The sequence below is a fragment of the Lithobates pipiens genome, unplaced genomic scaffold, assembly GCF_037356315.1.
Source record: "Lithobates pipiens isolate NorthernLeopardFrog02 unplaced genomic scaffold, aLitPip1_a1.2 Scaffold_1, whole genome shotgun sequence".
Taxonomy (NCBI): domain Eukaryota; kingdom Metazoa; phylum Chordata; class Amphibia; order Anura; family Ranidae; genus Lithobates; species Lithobates pipiens.
Window position 1 is genome coordinate 222,149,293 of NW_027507685.1, and position 20,038 is coordinate 222,169,330.

General features: G+C 44.7%; 1 protein-coding gene across 1 annotated transcript in view; it reads left to right on the top strand.

The window, feature by feature from the left end:
- Positions 1-20,038, top strand: part of LOC143987708 (N-acetyllactosaminide alpha-1,3-galactosyltransferase-like) — a 49,572-nt gene that overhangs the window by 18,786 nt on the left and 10,748 nt on the right. The window contains exon 3 of the mRNA XM_077486661.1: positions 2,839-3,109. Within this exon, the coding sequence (XP_077342787.1) occupies positions 2,839-3,109 (271 nt within the window). The remainder of the gene's footprint in view (positions 1-2,838; positions 3,110-20,038) is intronic.

Sequence of the window (20,038 nt, forward strand, 5' to 3'; positions counted from 1 at the left end):
GAATGAGCTCTGAAGGGGGAACTCCACGCCAAATTTCTGAAAAAAAAATTGACGTGGGTTCCCCCTCCGAGAGCATACCAGGCCCTTAGGTCTGGTATGGATTCCAAGGGGAACCCCCTACGCCGAAAAAACGGCGTGGGGGTCCCCCCAGATCCACACCAGACCCTTATCCGAGCACGCTACCCGGCCGGCCAGGAAAGGGGGTGGGGACGAGCGGGCGGCCCCCCCCCTCCTGAGCCGTACCAGGCCGCGTGCCCTCAACATGGGGGGGTGCCTTGGGGGAGGGGGGGCGTGCGGCCCCCCCACCCCAAAGCACCTTGTCCCCATGTTGATTCTTCCCGACAACCCTGGCCGTTGGTTGTCGGGGTCTGCGGGCGGGGGGCTTATCGGAATCCGCCACTGCTGTAGCTGCTGACTTTTATTATTAGGGGACTTACCTGTCCAGAAACCCAGTGGTGTCCTCACCCAAGCCAGTTTTTCTTTTATTTTTATTTTTACATTATAATTTTTATAAGAATTTTTAAGATGATACAAAATATGTACACGATTAGTATAGTATAGTATATAAAACAGGAACAAGATAGATTTCCTATAAAAACCTATAGTAGTAAATGTGAATTCATAACAAAAATCATCTTTGATTTTTAGGCTACTTTCACACTGAGGTGATTTACAGGCATTTTAGCGTTAAAAATAGCACCTGCCCGAGTGCTTTCACACTGGAGCAGTGCACTTGCGGGACGTTAAAAAAAGTCCTGCAAGCAGCATCTTTGGGGGTGCTCCTAAAACATCCTGCCCATTGAAATCAATGGACAGCACCGCCGAAGCGCCTGCAAAGAGCTTCAGCAGCTTTGGCACTATTAACTCCTTCATCGGCCGCTAGGGAGGGTTATAAGTGCTCCGCTAGCACCCGAAAAGCACAGCTAAAACATGAGTAAAGTGCCGCTAAAATATCAGCGCTTTACTGCCACGGCCCCCCGCCCCCCGGCCCAGTGTGAAAGTGCCCTTACAGTATCAATCTGAATATAGTGAAGCCATAGGAGAAGGATACATGAATTGGGGAGGATATATAATAACACAAAATACATAAATAAAATTATTTGTAAAGGGGGATGATGACTAATAATATCAGCATGTCCTATAAAGGTACTGTATAGTAAAAACAATAACATAAGGAAGTTTGTGGAGTGTTATTTGAGTCAAGTTTTATCAAAATTGAATTTTACGGACAGTCTCAACCATTCAATCCAAATATTCCATTAACGTTTAGTAATAATGGTGGTTGAGGACAAAGGGTGTGACCTCAAAAGTAAGAAATTGTTCCTATTGCTCATGTTTATGTGCCCATTATGAGCTTATAGTTATCTGAATATCTGAATGTAACCCAAGTATTCCAAACTTTATTATAGTAGTCTAGACCAGTGGTTCTCAACCGGGGTTCCGCGAGAAGTCCCCAGGGGTTCCGTGGCGATCTGACTGTCAGTCAGGCAGCTGACAGGAGGATCTCACAGACACAGGCAGAGATAGGCAGGGAAGCGTCTGGCATCCTATTGGCTGGAGCACACTGTTCCCTGCAGGCCCCTTCTCCCCTGTATCCTTCCAGAGTACGTGACATCATCTGGGATGGACAGGATAGGAGGAGGGACAGAGGGGGAACAGCACGCCACTGGAGGAGAAATGAAATGTGCTCTGAAGCCAAAAAGCCACCGGTACTGTGCCCAGCTGTGTCCCCCCCCCACAATGTACCCAACAGTCTGCCGCATGTAATGTCCCCCACCCCATGTAATGTGGCCTGTCCCATATAATGTCCCCTGTCATGTGCCCTGCCCCATGTAATGTGCTCTGTCATGTGCTCTGCCCCATGTAATGTGCTCTGCCCCATGTAATGTGCCCTGTCCCATGTAATGTGCCAGACCCTCCAGGGATTGGATATGGATTCTCTGCGGATTCTCTTCTCCGGGGGTCCAGCGAAGGGTGATCTCTTCTCCGGGGTCCAGCGATGGGTGATCTCTCCCAATGACGTCCAGCGCAGCGCATCCTGTCTCCACCGGAGACACCAAAGAAATCCTGGCAGCCTGAAAGGTCTTAGCTGAGGAGGTTGGGGCCACCCGTCAGCTGACCCCACTCCCTGTGACGCAAGGGGAAACCCGGGCTTCCCCAGTGACATGCAGATGACCCCGCCCCCCTCTGATGTAACGGAAACCTGTGTTACACTCACGGGAAACATGCGCCCCTTTACAGGCATACTATACACACCCCCAGGTACGAAATTTAAAGAAATATTACACTTTTATTGTTTCACTTTAAGCATTTTTAAAATCAGTGCTCCTGAAAAAACGGCCGTTTTTTTAAAGTTTTTTTTGCATTGATCCAGATTGATCTGGGGCAGGACCCAGGTCCCCAAACCCTTTTTAGGACAATAACTTATTATTATTATAACATATTATCCTTTAAAATTAGCACTTTTGATTTCGAACATTCGAGTCCCATAGACTTTAATAGGGTTCTAAAGTTCACGCGAATTTTAGGTCTGTTCGCAGGTTCTGGTCCGAACCGAGGAGTGTTCAGCTCATCCCTACTCCTGAACACGATTTTATGGCGTTCAGAAAACAGCCCATAAACTCCACTGCTGATAAATGTCCAAAAACGTACATCCATGTGTGCATGGACACATAGGATAACATAGAGGGGAGTTTATGGGCTGTTTAAAAAAACGCCCAAACTCCCAAAAATGGCCGTCTAAGAGCTTCAGTGTGCGTGGAGCTTTATAGTCTACCTTTAATTATGTTTTACTGGCATTCTAATGTGAGGTCTTCTTGTTCTCTTCTCTCCTGCCAGGTATCTGGAATGTTACCTCGCTGACTTCCTTGTTTCTGCCAATATTTACTTTATGCCAAACCTCTCCTGCGTGTTTTACATCCTCACCGATCGCCCAGATGATGTGCCTGATATTGAACTGCGTCCCGGAGTTTCCAAGGTCATCCTCCAGGTTCCCAAGAGAGGCCGCTGGCAGGATATCTCTATGCTACGTATGAGGGACTTGCTTGAGCTTGTCTTGCCTCAGGCTGTAGAGAAAGTGGATTACCTCTTCTGTATGGATGTTGATCAGGTAAGTCAGATCCAGTGGGCTGAGGATTCCACAACCTACATGGAGGCTTATATAACATTACTATTAGCTAGATATGACATACTCCTTTTGGCTAGCTATTTTTTCATGTTGCTTTGAAAGCCCTACTACTTAGAAGGCATTCTTCTTATTCATTGCAGTTTTAAAGAAATGCCTCTATAATAATATGTTGTATGTCCACTTGACCACCGGAAGATTTACCCTCCCCATTTAATGACCAGGGCGATACGGCACTGTGTTACTTTAATTGACGATTGAGCGGTCATGCAACGCTGTACGCAAATAATTTTTTCCCCCACAAATAGAGCTTTCTTTTGGTGGTATTTGATCACCAGTATGGTTTTTATTTTTTGCACTATAAACAAAAAAATGCTGACAATTTTGAAAAAAAAATCGAATTACTTCATCAATTTAGGCCAATATGTATTCTGCTACATGTTTTTGGTAAAAAAAAAAACAACAATAATCGTACATCAATTGATTTGCCATTTGTCAATGCAATCACGTACTCATTAAAAATTGACAATACTGCTGCGCACAAACCTTGCCAGTTATATTCTGATCTTATCGTTCTAGAAAGCCGCTCACATGTATAAAACATGTTCTCTACACTCTTGAAAGAATACGAATAAGGGGGGGTTTTATGTGGCGCTACCAAAATATAAGTGAATCCCAAAAGGATCTCAATCGATTGCAATCTCACAGAAAAACTACTATATGAAGTGACTAAATCTAATCCATATACATTTACGTAATAATAAAATGATAATTAAATATAAATAAATAAAGTGCAATAACTTGAAATCGCATACATAAAAATAGAATAGATTCCATAAATAAATATGTGCAATGGTGCAAATCGCATACACAAAAATTAAATAGATTCCATAAATAAATCAAGACCTTGAAAATCTTAGATTGTGTTACTCCCAATTCAAAGTGCAAAAGATATGTAAGTAAGTCCATTAAAATCTTCTTCATAAAGTGTAAAAATAAGTCCAAAATAGTAACCATGCGATGTGAACAACAAGTGCAAATCCACCGCTCCTCCACACTTCAGTGCTTACAGTGCACCCCTTGTTTCCCCCAGCCTATCACCTCTATACAAGGTCCCTAGGGACCGAATCACACTTTAGAGACAATGGGCTGCGATCTTCCACCTCCTCACATCCATACACTCCGGAACGCCAGCATATAAACTGCAGGCATGTCTTTCCAACAGGCGGACTCTCCTAGTGGTAGGGGATAAGGGACTGTAAAGCCTGCCCGCTCCTCGCACTGCCAGGATATTCCAGTATCTCCCTGCTGCTCACTTCCCTGCTCCGCCCCGCCCATTCACAGACTGACACGGAGACCGACCTGAAGTCGGGAAGTGAGCAGGAATACTGTGTAAAATCTACATAAAAATTAAATGCAATGATTTGCAAATCTCATAAACCCGTATTTTATTCACAATAGAAAATGGAAAACACATCAAATGTTTAAACCGAGAAAATGAATTATATTAATCATTTAAGGACTGCCTTTTTTTGCAGTCCAGCAGCACTGCTGTGCTGGATCACATACATGTACGTGATACAGCATTTCCGGGTAAAGTGCGCATGCGCATTCACTGCCTGAACTGTGCTGTAATTCGGTACAGCACAAGTTGGTCAGCAGGTCCTAGCCAATAATTTATGACTGGGACCTGTTACTTGGCTTAGTGAATCACAGTACAGTACCCTGTTTTTAGTAACATGGGCTCTGTACAGAGAGCAGCAATGTGGCTGTGTTTTCTCCCTGCAAAGCAGGGAGAAAAAATTCCACATCGATTAGTAAAAGCAGCACATATTACACATTGTTGGATACACAGTTCATTTGATTTCCCCTAGATGTTAACCCCTTCCCAGCCAGTGTCATTAGTACAGTGACAGTGCATAGTATCGTCACTGTTTTAGTGTCACTGATGCTGCGTACACATGATCAGACTATCCAGCGGACTTAGTCTGGTGGACAAACTGCCGTAAAGTCCGCCGGACTGTCCGAACGAGCGGACCTGCCCACACACGGGACTTTTCTGGTGGACTAGGTCGTACTTTTGAAATGAACGGACTTGCCCACACACACACACGGAGGAAAGTCTGTTCATTTTGAGCGCGGCTCCAGGTAGCGGCGACTTATATAGGGACATCGCTGTGCAATAAACTATTTTTAACCCTTGTGTGTTGTGTTTTATTTACATTTTTTCACAGGTGAATGGGTAAGGGTACATTGTATCCCATAGCCATTCACATATGGTGGGGGGCCGGGATCCGGGGGCCCCCTTATTAAAGGGGGCTCACGGATTCCGATAAGCCCCCCGCCCGCAGACCCCGACAACCAACGGCCAGGGTTGTCGGGAAGAGGCCCTTGTCCTCATCAACATGGGGACAAGGTGCTTTGGGGTGGGGGGGCTGCACACGGGCGAATTGTCCGGCGGACTTGAGTCTTTCCAACAGGCGGACTCTCCTAGTGGTAGGGGATAAGGGACTGTAAAGCCTGCCCGCTCCTCGCACTGCCAGGATATTCCAGTATCTCCCTGCTGCTCACTTCCCTGCTCCGCCCCGCCCATTCACAGACTGACACGGAGACCGACCTGAAGTCGGGAAGTGAGCAGGAATACTGTGTAAAATCTACATAAAAATTAAATGCAATGATTTGCAAATCTCATAAACCCGTATTTTATTCACAATAGAAAATGGAAAACACATCAAATGTTTAAACCGAGAAAATGAATTATATTAATCATTTAAGGACTGCCTTTTTTTGCAGTCCAGCAGCACTGCTGTGCTGGATCACATACATGTACGTGATACAGCATTTCCGGGTAAAGTGCGCATGCGCATTCGCTGCCTGAACTGTGCTGTAATTCGGTACAGCACAAGTTGGTCAGCAGGTCCTAGCCAATAATTTATGACTGGGACCTGTTACTTGGCTTAGTGAATCACAGTACAGTACCCTGTTTTTAGTAACATGGGCTCTGTACAGAGAGCAGCAATGTGGCTGTGTTTTCTCCCTGCAAAGCAGGGAGAAAAAATTCCACATCGATTAGTAAAAGCAGCACATATTACACATTGTTGGATACACAGTTCATTTGATTTCCCCTAGATGTTAACCCCTTCCCAGCCAGTGTCATTAGTACAGTGACAGTGCATAGTATCGTCACTGTTTTAGTGTCACTGATGCTGCGTACACATGATCAGACTATCCAGCGGACTTAGTCTGGTGGACAAACTGCCGTAAAGTCCGCCGGACTGTCCGAACGAGTGGACCTGCCCACACACGGGACTTTTCTGGTGGACTAGGTCGTACTTTTGAAATGAACGGACTTGCCCACACACACACACGGAGGAAAGTCTGTTCATTTTGAGCGCGGCTCCAGGTAGCGGCGACTTATATAGGGACATCGCTGTGCAATAAACTATTTTTAACCCTTGTGTGTTGTGTTTTATTTACATTTTTTCACAGGTGAATGGGTAAGGGTACATTGTATCCCATAGCCATTCACATATGGTGGGGGGCCGGGATCCGGGGGCCCCCTTATTAAAGGGGGCTCACGGATTCCGATAAGCCCCCCGCCCGCAGACCCCGACAACCAACGGCCAGGGTTGTCGGGAAGAGGCCCTTGTCCTCATCAACATGGGGACAAGGTGCTTTGGGGTGGGGGGGCTGCACACGGGCGAATTGTCCGGCGGACTTGAGTCTTTTCCACCGGATTGTTTGATCATGTGTGCGCGGCATGAGAATGTCAGTGTCAGTTCCCACTCTCCTTGCTGCATTCACACAGTCCCACTATAAGTCACTGGTTACCACCATTATTATTATAAAAAAAAAAAAACAATTCCAATATATACACTGTATACCATAGTTCGTAGACACAATGGGGTTGATTTACTAAAGGCAAATAGACTGTGGACTTTGCAAAGTGCAGTTGCTCTAGAGATTAGTGAATGAGCAAAAGCTCAGCTGACTTCCATCATCCAATTATGTGTAAGCAAAAATGCATTTTTTTTTCCTTGCATGAGATTGGGTATTCTATGCAAAATGAAGATTTACCTGATTTACTAAGCTCTGGAGCAACTGCACTTGCAGAGTGCACAGTCTATTTGCCTTTAGTAAATCAACCCCATAACTTTCACACAAACCAATTATATTTCAATAATTTTTATTGAAGTTAGTAATAATACAAAAAAAGTAAAGTAAAATAGAAATACAGTGCTAACATTGCTTGCAGCAGCCATACAGTCCACAGTAGGTGCATTGACTAACCAACAAATTTTAGGACTGGATATAATACTAAGGTATAACAGTAGAAAAAATGAATATCAGTCCTCAGGGACTAACCTCTTTCCAGACACCCCATATGGGATCTCACTGTGTCCAGGATTGAGGTTCAATCTCCGATCAACATGTAGTTAGGAGGGTAGCAGTAAAAATTATCCCTGAGGTTGTAATTGGACGGTTCAAATCACATTAAACTGATTTTAAGAAGAGACAGATAAAATATCCAATCACTCAGGATGAAGCAAGCATAACATCAAATAACAGATAACTTAAGTGCACCCGGATGTGGGTAGGTATAAGATATAATGAGCTACGAGCTTGGTAATGGAAAATAAGACAGAGATAAAAAAAAAAAAAAAAAAACAACAAAGGGGAGGGGGGGGGGGGACCTCTCTTCTTTTTTCTCTCTCTGTCTCTCTCTCCCCGATGGGGGGGGGGGGGGGGAGAGGTCCAGGAAGATGATAGAGTAAGGGTTGAAAGAGTGGGTAAGGAAGCCTTTGCCAAGTCGTAATTATCAGATAAGTAAGGGTTGGGAATTATTGAACCACTCTATCCACGCTTTCCACAGATTCGCAGTTTTGGGTAGATGTCTCTCTGCAGTGGCATACATACATTCATATATCCCATGCAGGTGAGTGGTTCTTACAACGTCAGCACAGGAAATCAAGGTGGGGGATTTCCAATTTCGGGTCACTGTTAATCTTGCCGCTAGGCAAATATGCGTTACTATGCATCTAAGCCTGTGACGGTAATGCTCAATGCCGATGGTGAATAAAGCTAGAGCAGGGTTTGGTAGGGTAACAATGTGCGTAATTTCTGATATGAGATTAAATACATCTGTCCAAAAAGGGACCAGTTTGGGACAGGACCAGAGGATATGATAAAGGGTTCCTGGGAGGCCACATTGTCTCCAGCAGGTTGAGTCTGTAGTTTTATAGTATGTGTGGAGTTGGGTTGGGGTGAGGTACCACCTAAGATTAATTTTGTACGTGAGTTCCCAGAGATTAGCAGATTTGGTCGCTGAATTAACAGCTTTTATGGCAAGTGACCATTGGTGCGATGAGTATGAGGTGTCCATGTCTTGTTCCCATTGTACCATGGGGGGTAGTTTGGCAAAGGTTGTCTTTTCGTTAAGTGTGGCATAGAACAGAGAGATACCTTTGGTTGATGTATTATTACCTTTGAGATATTGCCAGGTTGGCCTTGGTATACGTATGTGGAGATGGGGATTCCGTAGTAGGCAATGGGTTATTTGGAAATATTTGAAATAGTTGCGGGGGGGGGGGAGATTAAATTCCTGTTGCAAGGAGGCAAAGGGTTTTAGGAAGCCATCGTTATAAAGGTCCGCTATGTGTGTGATCCCAGTGTCTTTCCAAGAGTGCAGATGCATGTCAGAGATCAGTAGACCAATTATATCAATTGGGAGAGGGACATTGCAATTGATGATGTTCGTGTGTGTGTGTTTGACCAAATAGGCGAATGCTATCACTGATGCTCTTATGGGAGGGGAGAGGAGGGTATCATTCGCCCTTATTTTAGGTGCAGAGAGGAGCCACGTTTGTAAGTTTTTACCAGGTATTTGGCAGGTTTCTATGGAGCTCCAATGATTGTTGGGGTCAGGATTAAACCATTCTTTGAGTTGTGCTAGTATGGCTGCGTTATAGTAATCCATAATATTAATATAACCCATACCTCCCACCGCCTTGTGTTTCAATAGGGTATTGTATGCTATTCTAGCTTTTTTTCCTTGCCATACAAATTTCCTGAGTAATGTTTGGGTTTGTGTGAAGAAGGGTGTAGGTAGGGGGATTGGTAGTGCTCTAAACAGATACAGTAGCCAGGGAAGTTGGAGCATTTTAAATGCTGCTAGTCTACCTGAGCTTGTGAGCATCAATTTAGACAATTTATCTAGTTCTGATGGGAGTTGATTGAGAAAGGGGGTGAAATTGGCCTTGAATAAGTCTTTAGGACAAGAGGTGAGAGTGATACCTAGGTAGGTCAGAGAGTCAGCGGCCCACGCATAATGGTAATGGTCTTTCAGGGACAGACATTGTTGTTCTGGCATGAGTAAGGGAAGTGCATAAGACTTAGAAACATTCACTTTATAATATGAAACAAAGCTGAATTCATCAAGTACCTGTTGTACCGAAGCCAGGGAGGATGTGGGACGAGTCAGAGAAAAAATGACATCATCAGCAAAAAGGCTGATTTTGTGGTCTGTATTGCCAATGTTAATACCGAAAATGTTGGGATGGGATCTAATTTTAGCAGCCAGGGGTTCAATCATTAGGTCAAAGATCAAGGGTGACAGGGGGCAACCTTGGCGGGTGCCGTTGGTAATATGAAATTAAGTCGATAACATTGAGGAGCAGTAAACTTGGGCCGAAGGGTTAGAGTAAAGGGCTAGAATAGCTGAGAGGATATGGTCTTGAAATCCAAATTTCTCTAAGGTCAATTTTAAGTAATGCCAGTGAACCCTATCGAATGCCTTCTCCGCATCCAATGAAAGAAGCAGAGAAGGCACTCGATGGGCCACTGCGTGATGGACAAGATTGATCATGCGCCGGGTAGCATCTGAGGTTTGGCGACCTTTAACAAATCCCGATTGGTCAGGATGGATCAACATTTGGCAATATGTCATTCAGTCTCCTTGCAATAACTTTCGCGTACAGTTTCATATCATGGTTCAATAGTGAGATGGGGCGAAAATTTTGATTTAGATTAGGTTCCTTCCCTGGCTTTGGTATCGTTACAATTAACGCTTTCAACATCTCTTGTGGAAAGGAGGCAGAGGAGGCAGCAGAATTAAACAGGGGTGTCATATGTGCGGTGAGGATTGGACTAAATTGCTTGTAGTACTCTCCCACAAAACCGTCTGGGCCAGGCGCTTTACCATTAGGTAGAGTTTGGATAGCGGATTGAATTTCCGTTTGCGTGAAAGGGGCATTGAGTACCTCCAGTTGTTGTGTAGTCAGACGGGGGAGGTTCGCTGAGTCTAAGAAGGTTTGTATCTGCGAATGAGTGGGTTGGGTTTGGTTGGGATCAGTTTTCAGATTATATAGTTTACCATAATAAACGTTAAAGGCATTAGCAATGTCTTGCAGGTTAGTCAGTTTGGAGTTAGAGTCAGGATGGTGGATATAAGGAATGGGAGATCTAGTGATATGACCTTTAATTTGGTGGGAGAGTAGTTTGCCAGGTTTGTTACCTGCAGCGTAAAATGTCATTTTGTGTCTCCTTTGGATTTTGTCATGGTTCTCTAGTAAAAGAGCCTTAAGCTCCAGTCTTAGTGAGATTAGTTCAGATCTAAGTGTCTGGGTAGGTTGGGCTTTGTTAAGCAAATCAACAGTTTGGATACGCGTAAGAAGGGTGTCCATCCGCTGCCTCCTCTGCCTACCGTCCCTAGCCCCAAGTTGAATAAAAATTCCCCGCATAAATGCTTTATGCGAGGCCCACAGAATATGTGGATCTGCAACAGAGTCTTTGTTACGAATGAAATATTCCTCTAATTCATCTTTCAGTATTTGAGCATAGGGTTCCGTTTGTAAAATCCTGGAATTCATTCTCCAAAGATACGCTGGTGAGTGCTTGATTTTGTCTTCCAAGGTTATACTCACAGGGGAGTGGTCCGACCATGTAGTTAGATGTATGGTAGAAGAGGATATGTTTTGAAGAGTCCAGGGGTCTGTTAAAAAGAGGTCAATTCGGGAGTAGGAGTTATGACCTGGGGAAAAGTACGTATAGTCCCTCTCTTCTGCGTGTTGACATCTCCAGATGTCTAGAAGTCGTAAATCAATCAACAGAGGATTCAGCGCTAGCCTACTTCTCTTGGGCTGGAAGGTCGAATCCAGATCAGGATCAGGAGTGCTATTGAAATCTCCACACCATATTGTAGCTCCTTGTTTTGGTGCTTCAACTTTTTTATATAGCTTACGTAAAAAACGAGTTTGGTGTGTATTAGGCGCATAAACAGTAACAAAAGTATAGGGAGCACCATTGATGGTACAAGACAAAATTATATAGCGACCATCAGGATCTGCAGTGCACTGGACAAGTTGAAATGCTAGAGTGTTTTTGAAGGCTATAAGTACCCCTTTCCCTTTTTTTTCCGTGTTGGCGGTAAAGATATTGCTGAATTCTCTGTGAGTGCATACAGGGGGATTGCTTGCTTGAAAGTGCGTTTCTTGTACGCACAGAATGTCACACTTGGTGTGTTTGGTTAACGTCCACAGAGATCGTCTCTTGGCAGGGTGGTTAAGCCCCTTTGCATTGATTGCGACAATCGTGATAGGCATGTGGGGTGCACGAGCAACAAAAAAAAAAAAAAAAAGAGCTGATAAAGTTGTTACCTTGGAAGGCAGTGGCCCAGAGGGATCAGAGATTTCAGTTAGCTGTGATGGAGGCAGGGGTAGATCCAGAATAGGCACGTCCAGTCAAGTGGATTGAGGCTCCCAGGGTGCTGTGTAGGGTAGAGAGACAAGTAGGGAAGGAAGAGAAGTGGGAAGGGGGAGAGACAAAAAAAAAAAACACACAATCGTATTTGGGCGGACCAAAAAGCAGAGAGATTTGCAAGTGGTCGTAGCTTGGAAAGCTTTAAGGTACTAAAAAAACGTAAACTGCAAAAAGTGTTTCTGTTGAGGATACACCTCAGCGCTACAGCGCCTAGAAACACTAAACTGGGGTAACGAGTCTTAAGACCTGGCGTGAGCAGATGGCATCACCAAACGGCAAATAGAGTGCATGGACCCATTCCTTAATGTTAAAGGGAAGCATTATTTTGGCTCCTGGGTGGTAGAGATTGGGCTATGATAGAGCCCATATTACTTTAATCCAGAGGCGCTTTGTCAGGGGAAGCAGGGATGATGCCCCATCTCTGTAATAGATGTAATCCTTGTTGCAGAGACGTTACTACATATTTCCTCCCTTCGCGGTGGACGGACAACTTGGCTGGTGCTATCCACTGGTATTGGAGCTGGTGATTGCGTAGGGCTTTGGTGATCGTATTAAGCTGCCTCCTTCTGCTTAGAGTATGCTGTGAGAGGTCAGCGTAGATTTGGAGACGATTGTACGGGTCTGGTAAATTTTCCATCCCCCGCACCTTGTGCATGAACTGCTCCTTGATGTGATAAAAATGCACTCTAAGGATGACATCTCTAGGCACAGCGTCTGGTAAAAATGCGGGTTTTGGTAACCTGTGAATGCGATCAATGACAAGCTCAATATTTTTTGCCTCAGGGAGCACTGTTTTAATAAGACCTTTCGCATAGGCAGGTAACTCAGTGTTTTGGACAGATTCTGGGACCCCTCGGATTTTAAAGTTATTACGTCTGGCCCTGTCCTCTAAATCCGCCATTTTGTCCTTTATCCAAGTAATATCCTGAGTTTGCACCTCCTGAGTATCAATAATGTCATTCACTGTACCTGTGATATCACCTAAAGTAACTTCCATTTGCGTAATCCTGTCATCCATTGCTCCTATTTTGCTGCCAAAACTGTGCATGAGGGAGAGCATGTCTGACTGCAGCAAGCTCCTTAGAGACATGAGCATGTCCTTTAAGGTGGTGTCTATGACAGTCTGCCCAATGGTAGGGAATGCTGCTATGGCATCAGGCTGTTGACTCTGCTGAGGGAAGGCCTGAGGCAGCCCAGTAGCGGGATCTCTGCACTGGGCCGTGCTTGTGTTGTCCAGGCGCATTTTAGCCTTAGCTGGGCTTTGGGCTGTGGGTGTCCCTGGCGGTGAAAGGGAAGGATCCCCCCTGCTTACCAGAGGATGTGTCGCCAGGCATGATTCTCCCCCTCCGTCCGTATGAATTGCGGCCTCTGCCTGTATGCTCCGTGAGTCCGCACCGGCGCCATTTTGGATCTTCCACGCGGACGGCTGGTACATGAAAGCCGTTAATTTGCGGGGATCGTCCTTGCGCTTCAGCGACATCACTGTGAGGTGGAGCGGGTGTTCCCCCAGGATGCCAGGAGCTGAAGAGGCAGTTTGGGTTCGCCAAATGTCGCTTCGGATGCCGTTGGTGTGGAGAGCGCTCTCCTCAAGCTGCCATCTTAGTCACGCGCCGGCCACGCCCCCCCACACAAACCAATTAATATAACTTTATTAGGATTTTTTAAACAAAGACATATAGCGGAATAAATTTTGTTCTAAATTTATGAAGACATTTGATTTTTTATTGGATATGTTTTATAGCAGAAAGTAGAACAAAAAAAATAAAAAATAAAAATATATATATATATATATATATATATATATGTATGTATATATATATATATCTATCTCAAACCTCGGGAAGGTTACTCTCCTGTTGATCCGTTTGGGTGTTCAGAACAGCGCCAGGTGGAACTTCCAATCATCCACCAGTAATCATTCAGGAAAAAGACAGGACAACTACTCTGATGCAATAATTTCCTTTTTTACTTCAGTATTTTGTATCAAGCATAACAACAGCAACAGCCACTGTACAGTTGCGAGCGAAGACGCAAAGATATATTTATTTATTTTTAAATGTTTGGTTTTTTCATTTATTTAATAAAAACCCAGTGGTGAAAAAGGAAGAAAAAGCTCTATTTGTGAGAACAAATGACATCAATTTCATTTATGTACAGCTTTGCATGACCTCGCAATTGCCAGTTACCTACTTCCCAGCCGTTTTGTGTACATTGGCCGGGTGGGCACTCTCTCCTTCTGGGTGGACATTCAGGTACGTCTCTCAGAAGGAGGGGGATCGCTCGCATGCCTGCACAGTGGCGCGATCCTGGTGCGCTCGTGTCATCTCCGATCAGCAGGAGGGCTCTGTGATTGGCCTTTCTGATCACATGACGCCCGTGTCCAATCACAGCCATCATGTGATGTAAACACAGAGCCGGTTTCTAGGCAATTGGCTCTCCTCTCCTCACACAGAAGTTGTCGGTGAGGAGAGGGGATCGCTGTAGCCGGCTGGTGATCAGTGAGTATGAGCTGTTTTTTACAGCTTTTTAATCACTGATCACCAACTTAGTGTCACCACACAATGTCCCCAAAACACATGTCCTCAAAACACATGTCCCCAAATAATAAAGACACCTGTCCTCCACATATGCCCCACTAAAATCACATTTCCCAATGATTATCTGCACACACATGTCCGTGATCACCTGCGCACATTTGTACATGATCATTTGCGTACATCTGTGCATGATCACACAAACCAATTAATATACACTTAACAGAAATTTTTTGACCAAAAGCAGAATACATTTTGGCTTAAATTTATGAAAAAATTTGATTTTATTGGATTTCTTTTAAAATAGAAAGAAGAAAATATAGCTTTTTTTTTACAAATTTACGCTCTTTTTTCGCTTATAGCGCAAAAAATAAAAAACGGAGTCGTGAATAAATACCACCAAAAGAAAGCTGTATTTGTGCAAACAAAATGATAAAAATTTAATTTGGGTACAGCGTAGCATGACCGTGCAATTGTCATTGAAAGTGCGAGAGCGATGAAAGCTGAAAATTGGTCTGGGACGGAAGGGAGCAAAAGTGCCCAGTATTGATGTGGTTAAAGTAGCGCAGTGCCAAATAGCAAAAAATGGCCTAGTCATGAAGGGGTTAAAACCTTTCGGAGCTTAAGGGGTTAAGAAAAAAATAAGGTCATTTTGAAATTGATGGCAGTAACATGTCTCAAAAAAGTGGTACTAACAAGGTAGAGCTGGAGGCTGGGTTAACACAGCAGGAGATTGTGACCAGCTCTCTATGGAGCCAGTTCACATATATCCGCAGTGGCTCCTATGCGATTTTCACAGTTGTCCTGTGCGTCTTTTGGTTCATTTTAGGTCCGAATTTAGCCAAAAATTCGAGCTGAAATCGGACCTGAAACAGTGAACTTTAGTTTCATTGGCAACAGGTCAGTAACATGACTGGGTGTAAAAAGAGCATTTTAGAGAGTCAGAGTGTCTCAAAAGTAAAGCTGGACAGAGGTTCACCAACCTGTGAACATCTGTATCTAAAAACTGAAAGTTTTAACTGGTTACTTTCCATAGTACAGACTAGGGTTGCACCAATTCTGTTTTTTTTGTCAGAGAGTAGGTGAGTTCTAACATTTTTAAACTGCCCACTAGATGGCGCTTTAATCCCTTTATATACAACTGTGGCCAAAAGTTTTGAGAATTACACAAATATAAATTTTCTCAAAGTCAGATGCCTCAGTTTTTATGAGGGCAATTTGCATATAGTGCAGAATGTTATGAAGAGTGATCAAATAATTTTCCATGAAAATGATGTTAATCCCATAAAAATCATTTCCACTGCATATGTGAAGAAGACTTCAGAGCACCCCAGAAAGTCCAGCAAGTGCCAGGACCGTCTCCTACAATTGATTCAACTGCAGGATTGGGGCACCACCAGTGCAGAGCTTGTTCAGGAATGGCAGCAGGCAGGTGTGAGTACATCCGCATGCACAGTGAGGAGAAGACTTTTGGAGGATGACCTGGTGTCAGAAAGGGCAGCAAAGAAACCACTTCTCTCCAGGAAAAACATCAGGAACAGTCGGATATTCTGCAAAAGGTACAGGGACAGGATTGCTGAGGACTGGGGTAAAGTCATTTTCTCTGATGAATACCCTTTCCAATTGTTTGGGTCTTCTAGAAAAAACCTTGTCTGGAGGAGAAAAGGAGAGGGCTACCATCAGTTCTGCCATGTCAACAGTAAAGCATCCTGAGACCAATCTTGTGTGGGGTTGCTCCTCAGCCAAGGGAGAGGGCTCACTCACAATTTTGCCCAAGAACACAACCATGAATAAAGAATAATCCAAAAACATCCTCCGAGAGCAACTTCTCCCAACCATCCAAGAACAGTTTGGTGAGGAACAATGCCTTTTCCAGCATTATGGAGCACCTTGTCATAAGGTAAAAGTGATAACTAAGTGGCTTGGGGAACTAAGTATACAAATTTTGGGTCCATGGGCAGGAAACTCCCCAGACCTTAATCCCATTGAGAACTTGTGGTAATTCCTCAAGAGGCTGGTGAACAAACCCCCCCCCCCCCCCCACAAATTCTGACAAACTCCAAGCATTGATTATGCAAGAATGGGCTGTCATCAGTCAGGATGTGGCCCAGAAGTTGATTGACAGCATGCCAGGGAGGCTTGCAGAGGTCTTGAAAAATAAGGGTCAACACTACAAATATTGACTCTTTGCATAAACTTAATGTCATTGTCAATAAAAGCCTTTGACACTTATCAAATGCTTGTAATTACCGTATTTATCGGCGTACAACACGCACTTTTTCCCCCTTAAAATCGGGGGAAAGTCGTGGGTGCGTGTTATACGCCGATCCCCACTGTCTGTGAGTCTAAAATACAGAGCGCCGCCGAAAAAGACAGAGCGCCGCAGAAAGAGACCGAGCGCCGCCAAAAAAGACCGAGCGCGCCGAACAAGACAGAGCTGATTGCTCGGCTTCGCTCGTAGTCCCGCCTCCCTGCTGTTTCTGGAGCGAGCGCTGCCGAAAAAGACCGAGCCGACTGTACTGTGTACTCTGCTCGGCTGGGCTTGCAGTCCCGCCCATACTATGAGCAATCGGCTCTGTCTTGTTCGGCGCGCTCGCCCTTTTTCGGCGGCACTCGCTTGGCCTGTCTCGGCGGCGTTCGGTCTGTCTCGGCGGTGCTCGCTCGGTCTGTCTCGGCGGTGCTCGCTCGGTCTGTCTCGGCGGCGGGAAATTTAAACATGGGCAAGACTGCAAAAGGCGCTGGCCAAGCTGCAAATGACACTGCAAAGCTGCAAATGATGCTGGGCAAGCTGCAAATGACACTGATCATTCTGCAATGATGGACAAGGCTGCAGATGCACACTGATAAGGCTGCATTGATGGGCATTTAAATGTAAGTTTTTTTTTTCCTTAAACTTCCCTCCTAAAACTTTTTTCCTTAAAATGCCCTCCTAAACTTGGGGTGCGTGTTATACGCCGGAGCGTGTTATACCCCGATAAATACAGTATACTTCAGTATACCATAGTAACATCTGGAAAAAGATCTAAAAACACTGAAGTAGCAGACTTTGTGAAAATTATTATTTGTGTCATTCTCAAAACTTTTGGTCACAGCTGTACATCCACACAGGGGCGGCAGGGGATATAGCATGTGATTCGGACCACATTCCTGTTCAAATAGCATGCTTTTCTTTGCAGGGCAATTTGCGCCCATGCATTTTCTATTGACGCAAATCGCAAATGTAGCGGAGATATAATTGTGTATTAATGCAATTAATGTGAAGTACAATGCAACTCTATGGGCAATGTTATTCACTAGTATTGGATGCCATCTAATGACCAAAACTGGAAATGGACTTTAGCTATTTTCCTTTGTATGGTGTTGAAAAGATAACAGGAAGTGACTGTGTTTACTTTGCTCATCTGACCTCATTTACCCAGGAGTTTGTGTGACCTAACCATGAACACTTTGATATGCAGTGAATGCTGGGTGGGGTATAAAAGGGACTGTAGCGGCCATATTTGGTCTCTTGGAACCATGTTAAATTTTGTGAAAAACAGTGTAGCGCTTATGAGCTTATAAGCGCTACACTGTTTTTCACAAAATTTATTACGTCACATTTGTACACCTAGATGTTGTGTTAGCTGCTGTTTGTATATTGGTTACACATTTGAATAGCGCAGTGTTTTCGGATTGTTTTGAAATCTTGGAACCAAGTTGCCTGCCTGTGCGGAAGTGTGTGTGAGGTTCCCGGACGCATTGGTAGACAGTCACCATGGAGTGCAAACTGGACTGTGACTGGGTGACTTCATGGAGCCAAGAGCTGGTGATTAGACCGATGGGGATCGGAGACGCTTCTTGGAGCATCGGAGAGGCGGATCCAGACGGTGGAGTGACACGGAGCATCTGGTCTAGTCAGCAGAAGCAAGCTGCAGCTGTAGGACTCGAGCCATCACTCAGAACTCTGATCCGATTGGTGAGCGGGTTGCGGCCCACCGTTTAGTCTATTACACGTACTTAGACTTACTAATAGGCCTTGCTGGAACCTGTTGTTCCACGGAAGCGTAATTGAGAAACTGACACTTAGTAGGCTCAAGGCCCGTTATACTTTGATACCTAAGTGTGATTACAAGTTTCTGGAGTTATACCTGGAGTGTTCTAAGTTAACTTTCTCTACTTACCCCTTTGGATTACAATTAGTAATGCATAGTAGTCCATTATGCTTTACCTTTGCAGGGAATGAAAGAGTAAGTAAACCCATAAGGGTTTACTTCCTCTTTAAGTGAGGCCTCATGTTAGACTTTAAATAAGGGGAGCTCCCAGGTCTAGATATTAACATACTTGCATGTTGTTTGTTGTATTTGCCTGTTGACTTATGTTGTGCTGACGTTCTACGCTAGAACGACAGTGCAAAATCTGTAACCATCTATTTGCTATATTTTCAGTAAAGTATTCTTGTTTAAGAGTACAAGTGTGTGGTTTACTGTCTTTCCCTACCAGGTGGAGCCAGAGGATCCTGAGGGATAGGTACATTATATTGTTTACACTTATTGTATTATTATTGCACCACAGCTGTGCCAAGGGGACAGAGTCATTCAGAAGGGGGGTTTCTCAGTAGAGTACAGGCCCAATTCAAATCAGCAGCTCCTTCAGGAGTCAGTGCTACACGTGGGGGCTCGTCCGGGATAACTGTCACTCTGCAAGCAAGCCCACCCCCTTGGAGCCAGTATGGACCCCACCACAGTGGTCCAGTGGTGCGAAACGGAAGGCGCACGCTCAGATGTGAGCATGGCAATTGAACTCCCTGGCGAGGCCTGGAACGAAGAGGAGGTCAGTAGAGTTGTAAAGTTACTGTCCCCAGACAGAAAAGCATGGGTGATTGCCATCAAGCAACATACTGAGACTTCTCGCGCTCATGCATTGTTAGAGTGGAAGAAGGGAGTACCCGAAAGCTTCAGAGGCAAAAGTGTACAACTAGGAAACAAATCCAATTTTTACTTAGTACACTCAAGAGAGCCCTTCAGTGTTGATCAGGTAGAGCCAACCAAAGAAACCGTCACCTCCTCATCACCTCTGTGTGGAGACTGGATACAGTAAGTTGAGGATCTTCTCAGGAAAGCAGCCTGGGCTGGCTGGGGAGGAAGAATTTGATGTTTGGATAGAGCAGGTCATGCAGGCCCTGGAAGAATGGGAACTGCCAGAGGCCCAAAAGAAACAGCATATAAGTAAGAGCCTGCGATGAGCTGCCGCAGAAGCTGTCAGGAACTTGAGGTTCAGCAATACCACCTGCACAGCCTATGAATAACTAATCATTCTGCAAGAAGAGTTCGGGCAGTTAGAAAAGGAGGGTGATTTAATCTACCAGTTTGTACACACCCTTCAGCATCAAGGAGAGCGTCTTTCTGAATACATCAGGCGTCTGAAGGAGTCAACCGGGTGCCCTGTAGTGTCGGCTAACTCCAAAAAAAGTAACGAAATGAAGAAAGCCCCAAAGGAAGGATCGAGACCCATAGTGAAATCTCCTGACATGGTCTCAGAACCACCCAGCATCCCAGCCTCCCCGGCTCAGACTAAGAGGCATCGGCAACCCAATGCATGCCAGACTCACAGGGTACTACAGGAAACCAAGCGTAACTCAAGCCCC